The sequence below is a fragment of the Lupinus angustifolius genome, chromosome LG15, assembly GCF_001865875.1.
Source record: "Lupinus angustifolius cultivar Tanjil chromosome LG15, LupAngTanjil_v1.0, whole genome shotgun sequence".
Lineage (NCBI taxonomy): Eukaryota > Viridiplantae > Streptophyta > Magnoliopsida > Fabales > Fabaceae > Lupinus > Lupinus angustifolius.
The window spans coordinates 18,876,775-18,897,436 of record NC_032023.1 but is presented as its reverse complement, the minus strand read 5'-3'; the positions used below and the strand labels follow the sequence as shown (position 1 = coordinate 18,897,436).

The 20,662-nt window shown below is 34.0% G+C and overlaps 3 protein-coding genes and 1 long non-coding RNA gene across 5 annotated transcripts; 1 reads left to right on the top strand and 3 right to left on the bottom strand.

The window, feature by feature from the left end:
• LOC109328647 (GTP-binding protein At2g22870) lies at positions 2,085 to 5,288 on the bottom strand. 2 transcript variants are annotated; one of them, XM_019562214.1, is made up of 5 exons: positions 4,756 to 5,288; positions 4,091 to 4,160; positions 3,665 to 3,827; positions 2,662 to 2,924; positions 2,085 to 2,447 (listed from the first exon to the last, which is right to left on the bottom strand). In XM_019562214.1, the coding sequence occupies exons 1-4, from the start codon at positions 5,225 to 5,227 to the stop codon at positions 2,706 to 2,708; spliced, it is 924 nt and encodes a 307-aa protein (XP_019417759.1). In that variant the 5' UTR covers positions 5,228 to 5,288; the 3' UTR covers positions 2,085 to 2,447; positions 2,662 to 2,705. The 2 variants fall into 2 exon arrangements, with proteins under 2 accessions (XP_019417759.1, XP_019417758.1); XM_019562213.1 differs by having other exon boundaries at positions 2,678 to 2,924.
• LOC109328150 lies at positions 7,456 to 9,082 on the bottom strand. The gene is made up of 2 exons (XR_002105400.1): positions 9,034 to 9,082; positions 7,456 to 7,635 (listed from the first exon to the last, which is right to left on the bottom strand). It is a non-coding gene; the product is annotated as an uncharacterized LOC109328150 (long non-coding RNA).
• Positions 8,911 to 16,211, top strand: LOC109328147 (beta-adaptin-like protein A). The gene is made up of 11 exons (XM_019561460.1): positions 8,911 to 9,079; positions 9,735 to 10,251; positions 11,321 to 11,445; positions 11,949 to 12,147; positions 12,503 to 12,731; positions 12,915 to 13,081; positions 13,248 to 13,457; positions 14,332 to 14,442; positions 14,551 to 14,727; positions 14,973 to 15,428; positions 15,561 to 16,211. The coding sequence occupies exons 1-11, from the start codon at positions 9,024 to 9,026 to the stop codon at positions 15,849 to 15,851; spliced, it is 2,538 nt and encodes an 845-aa protein (XP_019417005.1). The 5' UTR covers positions 8,911 to 9,023; the 3' UTR covers positions 15,852 to 16,211.
• LOC109328149 (PXMP2/4 family protein 2-like) lies at positions 17,226 to 20,139 on the bottom strand. The gene is made up of 3 exons (XM_019561464.1): positions 19,779 to 20,139; positions 18,749 to 18,840; positions 17,226 to 17,885 (listed from the first exon to the last, which is right to left on the bottom strand). Exons 1-3 carry the CDS (start codon positions 19,929 to 19,931, stop codon positions 17,480 to 17,482), a joined length of 651 nt encoding a protein of 216 aa, XP_019417009.1. The 5' UTR covers positions 19,932 to 20,139; the 3' UTR covers positions 17,226 to 17,479.

Below are 20,662 nucleotides of genomic sequence, written 5' to 3'. Positions count from 1 at the left end.
CACTTACTTTACCTTTAATTTCTTTTTCATGTATCAACTTCTAATGAGTAAAGGGAACTTAGTAGAGTATTGCTTATGGAGTTAGGTACTCCAATATTCTATTTATCTACTGTAATATGGATACCTACTTGTTTTGATTTTATGAATTATGGGTGGGTCATATATAAATGATTACCAAATTAGTGTAAGATCTTGCTAGACCTTTAGGATGACCAAAACATTAAGGGCTCGATTCATGATAGCGACACTTATTGAGAGGGACAGACATACATTCCGAAATAGATTAGTTCCTTACCCTTCGTAGTACCCAAGAAAATTAATTATTTTATATATTTGCGGGACGGATTTTAACAGATTGAGTTTAAATTTTACTTATTTTTGGGTAGATATAAGTATAATGTCAACGATCATAAGCAAATGCCAACCTAACCTAGTTAAAATGATATTGTTATTACCCATAATCATTTAACGAATCCCAATGTATACTCTTCTTCTCTTCCTAATTTCCTATTTAGGAGTTTTCATCATTTCCTTCATGTACATACATAAATCGTTACTTTCTTGTTTCACCTGTTATGATTACTTGCATTAATACCTCTGATGCGTTTGAAAGAGATTAGGGAAACCAAAGTTATATAATAATGTCATGTAATAAAGAGATAAAGTACAATCCAATGATGTAGAATGCCAGCAAAATAGGGGACGTTCATTGTTATGCTTTTGTGTTAAGGAATTAGGACAAGACGAAGAAATGAAAGGTACATTCAATGTTTGAACAAATATATGTTGTCTCAGATCACGTCTCATATGTTATATTAAACCGATAATAATGAAACAAAAATAACAATAACAATAATAATAATAATTTTATTTATTTTTTAATTAACATGACATGTTTCCGGTGATCCCGGAATAAACGAATGAAATAGAATATTGGAGAAGACATATACATTCAAGTGAATCTATACAATATCTATCAATGTTTCCTTTTAGTACCATCACTATGTTGGCTATGAATCTAACAAGATCTCAAAAATCCTAACAACAACAACTTTTATCCTTTTTTTTAACTTCTTTTGTATCCAGTTTTAAACTAGACTTTGTATCTATTTTATAAAATATATATTGGTGTGAGTATGGATCAAACCCATGACCTTCCCATCTTAAATCTCACATGTGGGGCTGAGGTCATAAAAATGTTTTTATTCATTCTCTTCCTTTTTTTATCTCGAGCATGAAATCATATGTTTAACTGAGAAAGAAAATAATCAATTTTGGATAAAACAATTTTCTAAGCCACATAAAATTAGGTAGGAGTAGGACGGTGAAGAAGGAAAGATAAGCCACAGTGTAATCAATTAGTCATAAATTTTATTGATTAAATATATTATTATTTCAGGTGGTGTACATTTTTGTGTCCATCAAGGTGTAGGTGTCCCCTTCAAATAACACAATCTTATTTCATTTATGCTCAACAGTGTATATATTTCTTATTTTAAAATTATATCAACCCCTAAGGTTTCTGCTGTAAAAGTAATACATTCACCATACATACATTAATGAGAAATGTACATACTGACAAAGTGTAAGAGTTTTTTACACTGGCGTAAGAGTTTTTTACACTAACATTGTATCATCCACCGTTCATTTTTAATCATCATTGCCTTTTCAGAAAAAGTAATCCAAATAAACAGTGGAGGATGCACTGACTGTGTATACATCTTTGCACTGTGAGTGGATTTAATATTGCAAATACCTCTAGGAGGTCAATGAAACCTACAACAAACTCAATCATTGTTCTCCACTCTCAACTCCTACCTGAGTACCAGACCAGAACTGTATGAATAGATACCTGAATGTCATTGCCCTAGTAAATACTCTAAGGAGGAAAATTGTGAAGAACTGTCGAGGATTCTTTCAAGAAATTTGAACAAAAAAGTTTCAGAATCTCATATGAAAACCTTAAATACATAGCAGCCAGACATGGGTACTCATGGTAAATGATTAAGAACAACTCAACAACATGAAACCAAATTCACCTTTTTCCATTTCTAACCCAACAACACTATCTACTTCACTCGCAGATGAAAATAACAATGCACAATATAAAATAAAATATGAAAATGTTCAAAACTAAAAATGAGGATATACAGATTTATATTGAAAGGAGTTTGTAATTGAAAGGGAGAAAAGGGTAAATTCGCCATGTTCTTTGAGTTGAAGGATAATAAAATATGAAATTCAGGTCACCCTCTAGTAAAAAAAAACTTAAATTTAACAAATATCGGAGGAGGCAATACCGGGCTCAAAGTAGAACCTCAAGCTTGCAGGGTGTTGCATACAGGATTATGATAAATATTTTTCTTTATCCAGCTTTGATGTCACTTGCTTCAGGCCCTTCAAGTACTTGGCCATACAGAAAAAGTGCAGCATGGAAACATGCGAATCTGTGATAACAAATATGAAACATAATGTAAGTTTTTTACAGCCATAAAAGTGCATTTCATTTGATTTCTTTGGTCCAATATTCCAATGTAGAACGTAAATAAAAAAAAGCAATTTTTATAGCACTAAAAACATGAGAAACTAGCTGGGGAAACATATGGAGTTACCTATAAGAAAGAAACAGAAATAACACAATTCAAATCTATAGAAACTTATTCAAGATTTGACATACCTGCTCTAGAAATTCAAGGATGGTGTGACTAGTGCTTGAGCCAGTAGTTTCGTAGCTGGGCCATGTGAAGGAGTATCTCATCACGACCCTGATTGGTAACACTACTGGTCATGATCCATGGAGGCACTGTTTCGAAGGAGCCACGTATCAAGTCCTGAAAATCATTAACATTTTCTTCTGGTCTCCTGCCTCCATTCTTTCTCTTCTTCCGCTTGTCACATTTAGTGAAGATTATAGTCATTGGGATCTGAAAGATAAACTATATTAACCCGGCTCCTATTACCAAAAAGAAACAACTAACTCTGCTCTGTTAGCTTTTGATGTGTGAACCCAAGTCTATCACATTGGATAACTGGAAGATAAAGAACACATTGAGACTCCCATCTAAAGTAGAGACTTTGCTGACTTAGTAGCCTCACCTTTCGGAAAGGGCTGTCTTTTCAATACAACAGGATTAATATACAAGTGTGAACAAGGAACAGAACCCCTATTCAAAGTAGAGGCTCCCCATCTGAACAGGTCATTAATTAATATATTATTAATCTCAGCTCATTTTGATATTAAAATTGTTGTAACTAATATAATATATAACTGGTATTCTTGTTTGTCATGTTTTTAGTCATATACATGAGTTGTAGCAGAGTACAGTGAGTCTCCCTCTACATGTCATTGAATAATTAGCGATTTCAGATTCCATAACTCAAGTGCAATATTCTCATACAAGAGTGCCCATTATATACATAATATAAAGATGAATTGGCAATAACTCAGATGTGGCATTCAACTATTATCTATCACAAATAATACAAGGAATATGCACAAAAGTGGTAGCACCTAGAAAGATAATGGTATGGAGCCAAAAATAAGCCGAACAGATATAAAAATTTGTGACATGATCATCAGGTGGCAAATGCAAGATTGATAGGAAACCTGAAGCATGAGTAACTTCAATAAACTGATTGCTAGATAAGAAATAATGATAATTACCTGATTCTGACCCAACCAACTGGCATAGTCGAGATCTATCTGTTTAGCAGGAATGCTAGCATCTATTAGAAGGAAAACTGAAACTAAGGTTGACCGGTTAAGGAAATAGTCCTTGGTGAAATTGTCCCAATTCATTCTAAGTTCCTGAGGTGCAGATGCATACCTAGTGGAGACAACAGAATGGCAAATAACTGTCATCAGCATTAAGAATAATGAACAGGGTCAAATTAATCAATCAACCTAAGAGAAGTAAAAACATGATGGAACTCCACTTCTCCAAGTATTAGTCTGTCCATGTCAAATATATATGCTCTCTTTTTTTGCCTAAGACTATCAACTATGTTCAGTCTTTAACATGTGTAGCAAAGCCTCAATTCTAGAAACATAAAATAAGAGACTGAGAACATAGTAGAAAGTAAGCCATACCCATATCCAGGCAAATCAACCAGGTACCAGCTATCATTAATCTTGAAATGGTTGATGCATTGTGTCTTGCCTATAAAAAGTTTGACAATAGATACTTTAATATCACAATGAACACAGATCGAAAAACAATTCCATTAGCAATAAGTTAAAATTCATTGAATTTCTTAATTAGTCTAAATGAGAATGCACAATTGCTAGTTCAAGTTAAACATAAACCAAATAAACACTAGTGAAACGATCAATTTTGAAACACCTATCATGAATAGTGAACAAGTAACCAAATGGCACAATTACATGGTACTAAGTATCATAATAACCAAACCTAAATCTAGCTCATATAATTGGTTCTTTGCTTATATACTTAACCAATGTGTGACTTTAACATTTAACAAATCCCTAATTCTCAGCAATGGTTATCTCGAGCGTGAAGTTCGGCAAACTAGACATGTACGAGCAAACCACCATCGCGAAAAAAGACTCATATAACATATTAGAATACCAACAAAAACAGTTAGCTCATAACATATAATTGTCCAATTCACAATAAATAACCCACTTCCGGGTTTTCCAACCCGGACATTGCAACTCTACCAACTAAGCTGACTCTCGAGCACGACTATCACAATTAAGTGTAAATACGAAACAAAAAGGATTAGGTTCCGGACCAGGCTTCTTGGACGTTAGGGCAAGCTTCTTTCGACGAACAATGGAATTAAGGAGTGAGGATTTGCCAACATTAGAACGTCCAACAAGAGCAAACTCAGGTAAACCATCAGAAGGACAATCCTCAGTTCTAACACTACTTTTAACATAATCAGCTTGCACTACATTTGAATCACGAGCGTAATTGCTCAACACTATGTTGGAACCTTTAAGGATTCTAGCACTACCACTATCAACAGGGACACGTGTCTCCGGTGGTATAAAAAGCTTATCGAGAGATAACTCTACATGAGGGATTTCTGAATCTGAGGAAGGTGAATCGTTATCGGTTATTGGTTCTGGTGTGGTTAGGGTTGATTTGGGTGAGAAGAAGAGAGTGGTTCTGGTGGGGAATTTTGAGGTTGAGAAAGGAGTGGAATGGGAGCGGAGAAAGATGGAGAGAGGGAACCGTGGGAGATGAAGGAGACCAACCATTTTCGTTTTCACTGCATTCCTATCCACACAACTCACCTCACACCTTCGGTCAGTATGGCAGAATGTTGTTTGGGAAGCGGGAATATATGATCCGACGTTATATCATATTTTGTTTAACAATTTAACTCGAGTAAGTTATGTAATGGTACTGAAATATTCGTGATGTCAATGTAATTTAGTCTATATTATATCGAGGTAGAGTTTATATTAAAAATAAGCGTTTATATTAATATATTATTACTATAATTTTTTACGTCATTCATTTATGTTAAACATTTTAAAAAAATCATAAGATTTTTTTGTTTTAGTGTGATATCTATATATTATCGGTGTAATTTCTTAAATATGAATGATAGATGATATTCAGTTTTGCCATGATCTTGGTTGGAAGCTAATGGCCTAGTACCTAGTATTGGGTATTAGGGTCACTTTGTTCATGTCCATGCAATGACTATCTAAATTAGGGCGGACATTGGTATGTCAGTTTTTAAATAGAACGTGAAATATCATGTCATACCCATCCTAAATATGGGCAATGCAAACTTGTGAGTCGCTCTAAACAAAACTAAAAAATATATATACAAATTTATATATATTTCATACAAAATAAACAATATATTTTTACATGCAAATACACAAATACATTTATCACATTGAACAATCATACAAATGGAACAATACATACAAAATATAAATGAAAGAAAATGATATATATTCATACTATATCTTCATACTAATCTTCGTACCTACAAAAAGATGACATGTGTTATAATAATATACTTTAATTATTAATGATTTAATTACAAATGACATGTGTCACATTTTTGTGAGTACCACGGTAGAAGCATTTAGGAGAAATATATAGCAATGCTCATAAATGTAATACATAATACAAAATATGCATAGTATATATTTTACATACAAAATATAAAAGTAATAGTACATATGAATATCTATAATATTTAAATACAAATACATATATATATATATATATATATTAAAAAATGATAGTATTTTCTTGTATTTGGTATACAAATGCATATAAATAAATGAAACATTTTTCTCCACATTTAATAAAATACATATATTTTTCCATATTCGTTCAAAACATTTTATCTAATAATTGTCTATGGGCTGGTGTTTTGCCCATTGAAAATGCATTGAGTAAATAGAGCATATTAGTCGAACGTATTGAAGTGGATAAACACATTTTTTATACCCCTCCCACCCAATAAGTGCGGGCAAGCAGGAACATTGACTTTGCCCAAATATTGATAATACTGTCACCCTAATTTACACAACAGTACATTTTTTATTATTTTTTTGCTTACATTATCGATTCCCTTTATTTTCCTTTATCCTTTTTCATCATATCATCCAACCTTCAGACAAACCATTAAATTTTAATAAAATATACTAAGAAGATGTGGAATATTTTTTAACGTACTTTTGAAATAAGTGGATTATAGTAAAATATTAATAATGGTCAAGTTAAGACCACGAGTGACCATTTTACTTTTCCACTTTATTTAGTACATCACTCATCTATTTCTCTGTACATTATATAAAAAGTTGAAGTAATTTCATATATTTTTTGAGAAAAAATGTATATACAAACATCGTAAGAGTTTTATATATTGTCAGTCCATTATTTTCAATTCATTTTTAATTTTTATTGACTCTTCAAAAAAATATGACTAATTATATACTGTCTATAAATTTTGACACTCATATTACATAAATATTACTTTCTATATTTTTACCCTTTTAAAAAACTAACCTCGTGGTAATAACAACATCTTAACCGTCAATATATATCAAATCATATCAAAATATATCAAATCTTGACCGTCAATATATATCAAATCTTAACCGTCAATATATATCAAATCTTAACGGTCAATCTCATATCTAGGTGTGCCCATATTTAAGGGCACCATCATAACCACGGGTGGACATCTGTTGTCCCATAAAATTATATCACTCAATATACTACTGTTTATGATTGGTTAGAAAAATAATAATTATTAAAATTTTAATTTAAATATATTTTTTCGACCGATCAGACATATAGAATGATACACTTTGCGTCACATACTCCACCATAACCACTACCTTGTAATGTAACCAGAAAAAGAGAGAAACACAATCAATTCATGCCACGTCAGCATCTCATACGTCGAAACTCGAAAGTGTTCGAGACTCTTTTTTCTTTTTCTTTTCAGGGCTTGCATTTTGTGATTTCTAAAATCCAAATTTACAAAATCCCCCTCCACCTTATATAGATTTACAACTACAACTCCCATATTTTTGTCTTGTTCATTGCTTCAGATCTTAGTTTTTGTGCGAACTGTGAAGAAAAGTGCGCGATCGATTTCTCCGAGTTGCAACAGTGGTTATGGCTCCACCTCATCAACAATCTTTGGTATACAAATGCATATAAATAAATGAAACATTTTTCTCCACATTTAATAAAATACATATATTTTTCCATATTCGTTCAAAACATTTTATCTAATAATTGTCTATGGGCTGGTGTTTTGCCCATTGAAAATGCATTGAGTAAATAGAGCATATTAGTCGAACGTATTGAAGTGGATAAACACATTTTTTATACCCCTCCCACCCAATAAGTGCGGGCAAGCAGGAACATTGACTTTGCCCAAATATTGATAATACTGTCACCCTAATTTACACAACAGTACATTTTTTATTATTTTTTTGCTTACATTATCGATTCCCTTTATTTTCCTTTATCCTTTTTCATCATATCATCCAACCTTCAGACAAACCATTAAATTTTAATAAAATATACTAAGAAGATGTGGAATATTTTTTAACGTACTTTTGAAATAAGTGGATTATAGTAAAATATTAATAATGGTCAAGTTAAGACCACGAGTGACCATTTTACTTTTCCACTTTATTTAGTACATCACTCATCTATTTCTCTGTACATTATATAAAAAGTTGAAGTAATTTCATATATTTTTTGAGAAAAAATGTATATACAAACATCGTAAGAGTTTTATATATTGTCAGTCCATTATTTTCAATTCATTTTTAATTTTTATTGACTCTTCAAAAAAATATGACTAATTATATACTGTCTATAAATTTTGACACTCATATTACATAAATATTACTTTCTATATTTTTACCCTTTTAAAAAACTAACCTCGTGGTAATAACAACATCTTAACCGTCAATATATATCAAATCATATCAAAATATATCAAATCTTGACCGTCAATATATATCAAATCTTAACCGTCAATATATATCAAATCTTAACGGTCAATCTCATATCTAGGTGTGCCCATATTTAAGGGCACCATCATAACCACGGGTGGACATCTGTTGTCCCATAAAATTATATCACTCAATATACTACTGTTTATGATTGGTTAGAAAAATAATAATTATTAAAATTTTAATTTAAATATATTTTTTCGACCGATCAGACATATAGAATGATACACTTTGCGTCACATACTCCACCATAACCACTACCTTGTAATGTAACCAGAAAAAGAGAGAAACACAATCAATTCATGCCACGTCAGCATCTCATACGTCGAAACTCGAAAGTGTTCGAGACTCTTTTTTCTTTTTCTTTTCAGGGCTTGCATTTTGTGATTTCTAAAATCCAAATTTACAAAATCCCCCTCCACCTTATATAGATTTACAACTACAACTCCCATATTTTTGTCTTGTTCATTGCTTCAGATCTTAGTTTTTGTGCGAACTGTGAAGAAAAGTGCGCGATCGATTTCTCCGAGTTGCAACAGTGGTTATGGCTCCACCTCATCAACAATCTCAGCGATCTGCATCACCTTCTCAACCTTCCGGGTCAGCAATTCCTAATTTTCCTTTTCATCATTTTCGATTTTCACTGTTTCAATTTGGACTCTGCAACTGCGTTGAAATTCCGTCGGAAAAACACTAATTTCGTTTATTTTGGTTTTATCTCGCAACTTATCGTTAATTATTTGAATGCGCACATCATAGATGAAAATCAAAGATCCATTGCCGTAGAGTTTTGTCATGTTTCGTGTACAATTAATATACTGAGCAATACAGAAGATTATAGTGTTTGCTGATTCAGCAAACTAGTTTCTACGGAATCAAGAAAAGGAGCTATTTGCATATTTGTGCCTTTTTTTCTTTTTCTTCAAATGTGTTCCTAGTTATTACTATTAGATAATTTTTGGCAAAATTGTCAGATCAGGACGGAATGGAAAATTAGTTATATTTTATACTTGGTGTATTTTATAATTAGAACAGAATGAGATTAAAAAGTGGAACATTTTTTATTCCACTGAAAGGGGTGTAACTAAAGAGAATATATTAGAACATATCATTTCGTTCTATTCTGTCCATGTGTGAAAGGCTACATTACGGCCTTAAGGGGTGACAATTTTATTATGCCCTAGTGGTTGATTATTACTTATGGCATATTTGGTATCTTTACTTATTGTCCTTACCTGATATTTAATTTGAGCAGGAAGAGTGAAGTAACTGATCTCAAATCACAGCTCCGGCAGCTTGCTGGGAGCCGAGCTCCGGGTGCTGATGATGCTAAGAGGGATCTCTTCAAGAAGGTGATTTCCAACATGACCATAGGTATTGACGTCTCAGCTCTCTTTGGTGAGATGGTAATGTGCTCAGCAACATCGGACATTGTGCTGAAGAAAATGTGCTATCTATATGTTGGGAATTATGCAAAGGTCAATCCTGATCTTGCGCTCTTGACGATTAATTTTCTACAAAGAGATTGCAAGGACGAGGATCCAATGATACGGGGATTAGCTTTGAGGAGTTTGTGTTCGCTCCGAGTGGCAAATTTGGTGGAGTATTTGGTTGGGCCATTAGGTTCTGGGTTGAAGGACTATAATAGTTACGTCAGGACAGTGGCAGTTATTGGGGTGTTAAAACTGTATCATATATCAGCTTCCACCTGTATTGATGCAGATTTTCCAGCAACTCTGAAGCATTTGTTCCTTAATGACCCAGATACTCAGGTGAGAGTTTCATTTTTTTGTGGTAATTTCATCCACAAGCAATGATAGATCATAACAATGTCATTCAAATTGCGAAGAGTTAAGAGTATCACTTAGAGAACTAAGATAATCTAATATTCTACATAGTCCAGTGATTAATGAATTGTAAGCTTACAAACCTTAAAAGACGACATACTTGATTTTGTTCGGTAAAGTATGCATTCATTATCTTAATCTCTAAATGTTCCCTAAATTATGTAAGTGTCGTTAGACATGTCTTTGGATATTTACAACTATGCATATTATGCTGATAATTTTGGTTGCAGAGAAGCTTGTATGACCCATATTACAATTTCATTAGGAATTTAGGATACCTGTGTAATAATAATACATTTACTGTGAATCATTGTCTACCTTTTATCTTCTTTTATTTTATGGAAGAAATCTTATTTTCTTTTCCTTTTCTATACTCCTCCATTTCTTAATAAAATTCCTGTTTTATCAAAACAAACGTTTAAAAAAGAGGGCGAGTTTGGTGCAAAGGTAAGGTTGTTGCTTAATGATCATGAGGTCACGAGTTCAAATCCTGGAAATAGTCTCTCCACTTGCGGGGGTATGGTTGCATACATCTATCCTCCCCAAAGTCCACTAACTGGGAGCCTGTTGCATTGAGCTGCCCTTTTTTTAAATATTCGTTATTATTATGGGCATGTCACCTTGGTAAGTTGTTGTTGAGCATTACCGTTATCAACCTCTGCTACATGTTCTGTGAGTTGTAGCTTCAATGGAGATAATTTGATTTCCTTAGCCTTAATTTATAATATACAAGATTGAAGCTCTTCTATTTTGTTGTTCATGTTTCTATTGTCATGTGCGTGTAACATTTGTCTCCACCTGTCAAACTGAAATTCATTAACATAACTAAGCTGAATATAGGTTGCTTCATGTTTCTTTTGTTCTTTTTATTCCTTTTCATGTTACCCACCTATATATCAGTACAACATCAGACTTCCTGTTTCAGAAAATAAAAAATGACAGAAATCATCAAATGAATTTACTTAGCGTTACATGGTTTTCCTTTTTTCACCAGGTAGTCACAAATTGTTTGTCTGCTTTACAAGAGATTTGGACCTTAGAGTCAACCACGTCAGAGGAAGCAGCCAGGGAGAGAGAAACTCTGCTTAGCAAGCCAGTTGTATATTACCTTCTAAATCGGCAAGTAGTCTTTCAACAAATTGTTTCTTATACTCTGATATTTGATGAACTCAACTTGGGAGTTGGGAATGCTGTGTGGCATAAGTCATGTTTTATTTAAAGGACAGCACTATTCGAAATTTGAAATGTTTGTTCATTAACAAATTTGGGAGGTTGGTTCTAGCATCCATTAGTACACACCAAATAATAAGCTAAGGCTCCTCAATTGTGTTGCACCAAAGGCTTATATCTACCATATAATCTGCCTGCATATTAGCTTCTTTGTCTGTGTATACATTTTCTATCAATGTTATGCATTGTGGGAGTTAATGGTTTTTTAACTAATGTGTATGAGGCAATTGTTTTACTACCTTCTTTAACTTGGCCATATTAGGCTTTAAAATGCGTTTCTTTTGTTTTTGCTGTGGCAGAGATCAGAGAGAAAAAAGAAAGTATCTCTAATATCTAGCAAAAATACAAAATTTAAAGCAACTTCTCAGCTCCTTTCATTTTTAATCATGCAGCATTAAAGAATTTAATGAATGGGCACAATGTCTTGTGCTGGAATTGGTGACCAAGTACATTCCATCAGATAACAGTGAAATATTTGATATAATGAATCTACTTGAAGATAGACTCCAGCATGCAAATGGTGCTGTTGTCTTGGCAACTACTAAAATATTTCTACATTTGACATTGTCTATGGCCGATGTTCATCAGCAGGTATTTATTGATTCTGTTATATGAACATCTCATTTAAACTTCATGTTTTTTCATAGCAGTAGATTTTTTTATGTCTGCATAATGTTTAATTCTCTTGTCTGGATCATACTTATTTTGTATCTGATGATGACTTTTTAATTTCTCAAACACTCAATCACACACAGGACTTAAATTTGGCATTTAGGGTTTTCAACTGTAAGATGAAACTTGTGGTATTCTCATTAGTGAATTACTTGGGATTGACCTAGCTTGCCTTTGCTCACCTTATCTTCTTTGTTGAATAAGTAAGCATGAGTACTGTCCTGTGAATTTGGCTGCTTGTCTGTGATTTCTAATGCTAATTCTTATTGCTTAGGTGTATGAGCGTATCAAAGCACCTCTCTTAACTCAAGTGAGCTCAGGAAGTCCAGAACAATCGTATGCAATTTTAAGCCATCTACATCTCTTGGTCTTGCGTGCACCTTATATATTTGCCTCAGATTACAAACATTTCTATTGCCAGTATAATGAGCCATCTTATGTCAAAAAGTTGAAGCTTGAAATGCTGACTGCTGTTGCAAATGAAAGTAACACATATGAGATAGGTAAGTAGTAACTCCTCCAATTAAGTATACTACATTATATGTATGTAGATAGAGAGAGAGTTGGGAGAGGGAAAATTGATGTCCATAATTGCATTTCTCCATTTGATATTCTGATCCCTGGTCGGGGTGTCCCCCGTTTCCTGTTGGTATGACTCAATTATGAACTTCTTGGGTCCCATGCAGTGACGGAGCTATGTGAATATGCTGCAAATGTTGACATTCCAATTGCAAGAGAATCAATTCGGGCTGTTGGGAAGATTGCGTTGCAACAGTATGATGTCAATGCTATTGTGGATCGGCTTCTACAGTTTCTTGAAATGGAAAAGGACTATGTTACTTCTGAAACTCTGGTAAACATGAAAAATCTACTGGCAAAATACCTGGAATTTGTGCATAATAATAGGATTGCTCTGCTTCCTATTATTTTGCAAACACAATTGCAAAGTATGCCCATTTTTATTTGACTTGGTTATGGTTGGATAGACTAATACTAAGTGTGAGAGTTCCTTTATGTAGGTGCTTGTGAAAGATCTGCTAAGAAAATATCCACAATGGAGTCAGGATTGTATTGCTGTTGTTGGGAATATCAGTAGCAAAAATGTCCATGAACCCAAGGCTAAGGCAGCGCTTATATGGATGTTGGGGGAATATTCTCAAGACATGCAAGATGCTCCATATGTTTTGGAAAGTTTAATTGAAAATTGGGATGAGGAGCATTCAGCTGAGGTAGTATACTTTACTTTGTATGGTTCACAGTCATGTGGTTTCCTCACTTGAGATTATGATTTCTATATCGAACGCCATGTTATACCCAATGACATGGGGTGGTTAATCTTAGTTATAGATTCAGTTATGCCCCAGTTGGACTTATATTCTTTGATGGTGAGATGTAACGTAACAGTTTTCATTTAGTGTATCAAGCTCTGACATTTTTGCATGAGTCTCAACTCATGTGTTTTGCTGTTCTCATTCTACAGCAAGAGTTCCTTTATGTCATTGTGGTGCATATATGTAATCTTCAATTTAAGGGCATATACTGATTGGCAAAACAGTAAAACTCAACCATTTGTTTAGCCCCCTACCCCTAAATAAAAACTTAGCTCATGAACTTGGTATGAGTCAAACCAGTCTCTCCATATTCTCATAACCTGGAGTGAAAATTAATCTGGTCAGGGGATTGTAGCAAATTGGTCACTTGATGTGAATGTTTTAACAAATATTAAACATATATTACATAAAACACATTATCTTTTAACTTATTTAGTTTCTCATTAGATAAATACTTTTAGACTTGTATTTTTAGAAAACTAAACAATTAGCCAAACAAATAGTATGAGAATCAAGTTAAAAATTTATAAAATTAATTCCTGTTATTACAAAAATATACTACTTTTTAAACTTACTCCCCATCCTAGTCATCAATTCTATGGACATCTAATGGTTTAGATCTACTCACTAATTGAAACCATTGGATTTCCCTAGAAAAACTTACTCTTGGAGTGAGTGGATCTCTCCTCTTTAATTTAATATCTACTATGCATTCAGCTTGCCCTTATGTTCACTTCTTTTCCTATTGAACAACTGCGGCCTCATGGTGCAGGTTCGCTTACATCTTCTTACTGCAGTGATGAAGTGTTTCTTTAAGAGGCCGCCTGAGACTCAGAAAGCATTGGGAGCTGCATTGGCTGCCGGTATTGCTGATTTTCACCAGGTTCAAATTGTTGTCACTCCTTACTATTTTCAATTGCCAAAACAATGAGCTCTTTGAATATTTGGTTGTATCACTATGGTATGTTACATTAGCTTTTCTTGATTGCAGGATGTTCATGACAGGGCCTTATTTTATTACAGGCTTCTGAAATGTAAAGTATCAGTGGCGGAGAGTGTGGTGAATCCTCCAAAGCAAGCAGTTTCTGTATTTGCTGATACGCAGAGCAATGAAATCAAAGATCGCATATTTGATGAATTTAACACTTTGTCTGTTGTTTACCAAAAGGTAACTGATATACTCACTTCTCCATTGTGGTTTTGAATGAACACAAATCATATATTGAGTTTGCAAATTTTAATTTACTTGAAGTTATTTCTAAAAAGTAAATTGATAAAACATATTTTGCCAGTTTAAACCAACTTAAAGATAAAAAGTGGGGAAGTAATAAATGAAAGTCAGCTTAGCATTTAAACCTAACTTGAATAATAATTTTTGCCACTTTAAACTAACTTCAACACAAATTCATGCAGCCTTCTTACATGTTCACTGATAAGGAACACCGAGGGACATTTGAGTTTTCAGATGAACTTGGAAATCTATCTATTAGTGCAGAACCTGGAGATGCTGTTGTTCCAGCTCAGATAGTGGAGGCAAATGACAAGGATCTACTTCTAAGTACCGAAGAAAAAGATGAAGGTAGAGAGCCTGGTATTAATGGCTCTGCCTATAGTGCTCCTTCCTATGATGGTTCATCTGCCCCTTCTGCGACTTCACAACCACTTGCAGATTTGTCATTTTTAAGTTCCAGCACACCTGGTCAAGCTCCATCATCTAGCTTGGCAATTGATGATCTGTTTGGTTTAGATTTTTCAGTTGGGACTGCAGCCACACCTTCACCTCCTTCATTGAATCTCAACCCAAAGGCTGCACTGGATCCTAGCACATTTCAGCAGAAATGGCGTCAATTGCCAATATCTATATCAGAGGTTTGCCTTTGAATTTGTAATCTGAGTTTCATTAATATGGTAGCATTGGCGTATAAAGATTTTATTATGTTGTGAACATGTTGCAAACATGTTGGTTTATTTGTTCCATGTAACATTCATAATTTGATGCAGGAATATTCTATAAGTGCACAAGGAGTTGCATTGTTGACATCTCCTCAGACACTCCTCCGGCACATGCAAAGTCATTCAATACACTGCATTGCATCCGGTGGTCAGTCTCCTAACTTAAAGTTCTTTTTCTTTGCTCAAAAAGCGGAAGAAGCTTCATCGTATCTTGTAGAGTGTATAATCAACACATCGTCAGCCAAGTCACAAGTTAAAATAAAAGCCGATGACCAAAGTTCATCTCAGGCATTTTCAACAGTATTCCTATCAGCGTTGTCCAAATTTGGTTTGCCTTGAAACTTTATGGTGCATCCTTTTGAGCTGTGAAGTAGGTATTCATAAAATATTGGAACCCTAGCTTGAATATATAAAGAAGTGGAGAAAGTTAATTAGATATCAATTCCACCCCCTTCCAAACAAGAAAAGGAATAAAATCTCTGGGATCAGTGTATTACAGAAAATGCAGGGGGATTTCATTCGCTGAAGATTTTGTAATTGTTGTGTATCCAATCGAACATGATGATCCATTAGCAAATGTTCAGTTGTAGAAAACTTTGAGTCTGGGATGTAAGTTCGTTGAGGTTTTCTTTGAGTTTCTGACCTTTGTTAAAGTGTTCATTAAGTTCCATCGTCTATGGCATTGGCACTGTTTGATAAGTGATTTGTTTTTTGTCCCTGCCTGCAGCCGAAATGTGAAGTTGAACACTTTTTATCAATTAAACACTTTTTATCAATTAAATGCTTCATCTATGAGAAAATGACAATAAATATAGACTCTCCACTTACTATTGGTGTATTTTCATGAATGCACCTTGGAATTATGAGGATATATATTCATTGTTAAACATCCTGAAGCTGTTGGTAAACCGAATCTATTTCTTTTCTCCTAGTAATTACATAAGAAAAAAACAAGTGAAATGCTGGGGAATTCTTGACACGGATTTTATTTTTAGATTCAATTAAGATCTGTGATTTTAGCAATGTTCCCTGGATGGATATAGTGATATGCCATAATTACATCATAAAGTTGTCTATTGGCTACCACTGCCATTCACATTCTCAGGTCATGTGATGGAATTGGAGTGAAACTGATTTCAAAAGAGGGGAAATCTGCCACATTAAAATTACCTTCTGAGGAGGTCTGTTTGATATCCAAAAACTGCTTAGCAACAATTGGACAAGTGGGTGAAGATTCAATCAATGGAAGTTGGTCCGTTTGTAAGGACTTGGTTCATACTTTATGAGGATATCTTTCCGGGTAATCAACTTCTGTACACAGCTTCCGTGATACATGATACATGTGACATCCTGTGACATCGGTTGATGTTCGGCCTCCATCTTTGTTCTGTTTATGTATGCTTTGTCATTTTTATTCAATTATGATCTCTCTCAAGTTGAGCATGCCATGCTGCTAATATCCATTACTAGCAGAGCATGCTTGCTATTGATCCTGTGCATTCCTTTGTTTATTTTCCAATCTCAACTCTTGTTTGGTTCCATTCTATCTTTTATAGATTCTGAAAGAAGTTCTCTCCACAGAGACTAACTAAGACCATTATATTTTTTTAGTAACATAAACTACCACATGCATGTCACTATACTATGGATATCCCCATAAAATAATGGAAACATTTATGAGAGTGGACATGAAAGCATTTTTTTCACCCAAAGGAACCTTTTGATTGAGGAATGAGATCAACACAATTTGTAAAATCAAGTAAAGATACAGGTAAGAGCAATAAGAAAACGCAGCTCCCATATATAAATGAAAAAATGTCAGTCATCAATATCAAAATCATATCTTGTGAAAGCAGTGACATTTGAAAATCCTGGGGAGTTTATATGCTTCCTAAACTAGTAACCTGTTTTCTGACATAAATTTCTAACAACATTGGCTATAAAAATGACCGACTTAAAAGCACTTATCAACCTTGGCGCTTATGTTCGTCCAAAGGTAGAAAAGATTTCACCCACTGTTTCCACTGAGCATCCTCTTGTTGCTCAACCCATGACAAGAAACAGCTATCCAGCAAGCAGAACAAGTTGACATAAAGAAGCTGATATCTTACGGGTATAAATCGAAAATTCCCAACTTGCACAATTGGCCATATGCCCCCTTCCAAAACAAAGGCTGGGAGAAAATCTCTCTTCACGTCTTCTTTTATTTGTGGAACACTCTTTCCATTGCAAAATCCCATGTAAGTAAAAAACATGAGTAAATCAAATGGCCCAAAGATGATTCCGTCAATGGCAACTTTTGAAGCGACAAAACGGAAGGAATTGGGCTTGAGCAGAAGTTTCAATCTAATATACCGGTCTAAGTATTCATACCTACAATAATTAACATACAAGAGCAAGAAAAATTAATAAGCTGATTGCAAAGTAAATAGAACTTGCAACCACTACAACCCTTTCCCCACAATAAAAATAAAACTAAATTAAAACCAAAAACAAAATAAGCACATGATCAGACACACAAAAACATTGCACAAAGATTAAAGCCTTTATTTTTATGATCCACCACTAATGAGAAGACCATATACACGATGTGTCTTGTTGACATTCCAACAGGTCGGTGGGAACACTATCACACAAAAAGGGTGGGCATAGATCTGCTTAGGCACCGGAATTGCAAAGTTTTTGATTAATTAACGATGAAACTGCTTTACACGCCCTCAAGTCACAGTCTACCTTTTTTAATGCTCGGCACCTATTGGCTTGGGCAAAAAGATTTCTCCCGAAGTGGAGAGTTAATATGAATGTCAACTATGACTAATAGAGCACTTTTGGCATTTTAAATCATAAACTATCATTAAACGTCATGTGATATGTTCATGAGAGTGTGCCCATTATTATTTTCAATGGACCAGTAACGTAACGCTGTATAGTGTTATTACTTCATATTCATTAAGGGAGGACTGTGTAGAGCCAAAAAAGTAGGGTGCTTTGTGTCGTTGGAGTAAAACTCGAGAGATGTATAGTGTAATTTTCTAAAGCCAGACCCTACTAGGTCAAAGCCCTGTGCATTGGGCGCCCTTTTTTTGTTTCTGAAGCAACGAAAAAGCTTTAAAAGCCATCCAGGGAAACAATGCTGATTTAGGATCTCAAATTTGGAAAAGAAAAAATCCATAATAACATACAGCTAATACACAAGAAGGAAATATAATATAATTTATAAAAGTAATGCTATTTACCAGTAATGGCCAACTGGACCAACAAAGCCTAACCCAAACAAGCTGGTTGTAGCCACCCGTTTCCAGTTGATCTTGAATTCTTTATTGTCATCCTGAAAGATTGTCGTTAACCAAGATAAATAGACTAAATTACTTGGTGTGCTTACTCAGATTAAAACATCATATTCATACCATATAGTCATATCCCATATGCTATGACCTATGATACACGATTACACGGTACTTATTGGGAACATGGTAAGTAGGTATATAATATCACTCAAATACAAGTCATACATCCATATAAAATGCCAACTTTTGTTTCTATGTTATTTGTTTTACTATTAAACGAAGACAAACTACCCTTCTTCAAACGTTGTGGCAGACTTGAAATACTTCATAGAGTTTTGTTGAAACTTTGTAGCTAAGACTTAAAACTTTATATAAGTTGTATTTATCTTATGACTAAATCACTATATCGTTTATATCTCTACTCTATATTAAACATCATGTCATCCCCATACCCGTGCCTGTACGGCTGTACCTCTACTAATACTGCTACCTGTACCCATGTCCATGCTACAAAAACCATATGCATTACCCTATCTTTTAAAAATCTTGCATACTCGCGCCTCTACCTGTATCAATACCGCTACTCGTACCATAACCACACTACTTAGAGTCTTACACCATATGCATACTAAAATGTGTAGAAGTACTAACATTTATTTGTTAGTATTACTATTAACCTTACCAATGTCATATGAAGAAAGAACAGAGTTAAAACAAATGGATAAAATTTTATGAACAACAATCAATCATGTCTTTATCACACTGCAATATTATTAGCTACAACACAGTAAATGCAAGTTTATCATTATAATTTGAGACACAATCCAAACCATAATTAAACCACAAAACTCAAACATAACTAACTATCAAATATCAAATCATTAAAAAAATGAAGAAAAAAAACAGACAAACCCATTTGCCTATAATATTGAAAAACAAGACAAAAATGCATGACATATTAAATGGTGACTAATAATACCTTAAACTGAGAAAGGGTTTTGTTGGGTATTGAGTGAGTGACAAATTGAGCAGCAATATCACCAACACCCCATATAACACCAGAGCTTATAACCTGTGTCTTAACTGGATGAACAATCATACATTTTTGGTACCATTTCCACAACTTCAACATATCTAAACTACTTTAAACAAATTTCACTATTTCAACTCATGAAATCACACAACTGGGTATACCCACAAGAAGAAAACTGAGATAATTCATATAAACCTTTGATCAATGTGATTTCAGAGAGATTTGAAGAAAAAGGGAATAGCTTTGCTCAAAATAGAAGAAAATAAAATATTGTGAACTTGCTTTGGTGATGCCGCTGGTAATACTAATACTGAATCAGACAAATTCATACCGAAAGGGAGAAAGGGTACAATTGTCATTTTCAAATATTACGTGTGACGGGCTGTTCTAGGGCTTCAAGGCCCAGATCAGTGGGTTTGTATTTTGGAGACCAATGTATAGAAGTCGAGTGGATCATTATCGATTTCTGGGCATTGTTTTATAATGTGTGTAGAAGTCGGATTATAAGTCAGCCATTCAGAAGTCATGAAAATAGTTGTAGATTTTGGAGTAGTCGAAAGTTGTGAAGCCATAGAAATTTCTATGAGGTGTTTTTTAAATACTCAGAAGTCATCAACTCAGATAGAGACTTCTATGGAATTAAAAAAACTGACATATTCATTAATATTGAGAAGTCCTAAATCCACTACACGACTTTTAGGCATGAAATCTTTAACATTAAGAATTGTTCTATGTATTACACGACTTTTATATTTAACAAAACTTGTGTACAAAAGTCATACACGAACAACACGACTTCCTAATTTAGTGAAACAGTTACCCGTATCCAA

What these genes read in the sequence shown, in the direction of transcription:
- LOC109328647 (XM_019562214.1), bottom strand. Translation starts at nt 5,227, where the DNA reads ATGGTTGGTCTCCTTCATCTCCCACGGTTCCCTCTCTCCATCTTTCTC. An exon ending in GTTGATTTGCCTGGATATGG is followed by an intron (nt 3,828 to 4,090) that starts GTATGGCTTACT and finishes TGTCTCCACTAG; the next exon opens with GTATGCATCTGCACCTCAGG. An exon ending in GTTGGTTGGGTCAGAATCAG is followed by an intron (nt 2,925 to 3,664) that starts GTAATTATCATT and finishes TTTATCTTTCAG; the next exon opens with ATCCCAATGACTATAATCTT.
- LOC109328147 (XM_019561460.1), top strand. Translation starts at nt 9,024, where the DNA reads ATGGCTCCACCTCATCAACAATCTCAGCGATCTGCATCACCTTCTCAA. An exon ending in GTATATTACCTTCTAAATCG is followed by an intron (nt 11,446 to 11,948) that starts GCAAGTAGTCTT and finishes TTAATCATGCAG; the next exon opens with CATTAAAGAATTTAATGAAT. An exon ending in TGTCTGTTGTTTACCAAAAG is followed by an intron (nt 14,728 to 14,972) that starts GTAACTGATATA and finishes AAATTCATGCAG; the next exon opens with CCTTCTTACATGTTCACTGA.
- LOC109328149 (XM_019561464.1), bottom strand. Translation starts at nt 19,931, where the DNA reads ATGTTGAAGTTGTGGAAATGGTACCAAAAATGTATGATTGTTCATCCA. An exon ending in AAACCCTTTCTCAGTTTAAG is followed by an intron (nt 18,841 to 19,778) that starts GTATTATTAGTC and finishes ACAATCTTTCAG; the next exon opens with GATGACAATAAAGAATTCAA. An exon ending in GGTCCAGTTGGCCATTACTG is followed by an intron (nt 17,886 to 18,748) that starts GTAAATAGCATT and finishes TAATTATTGTAG; the next exon opens with GTATGAATACTTAGACCGGT.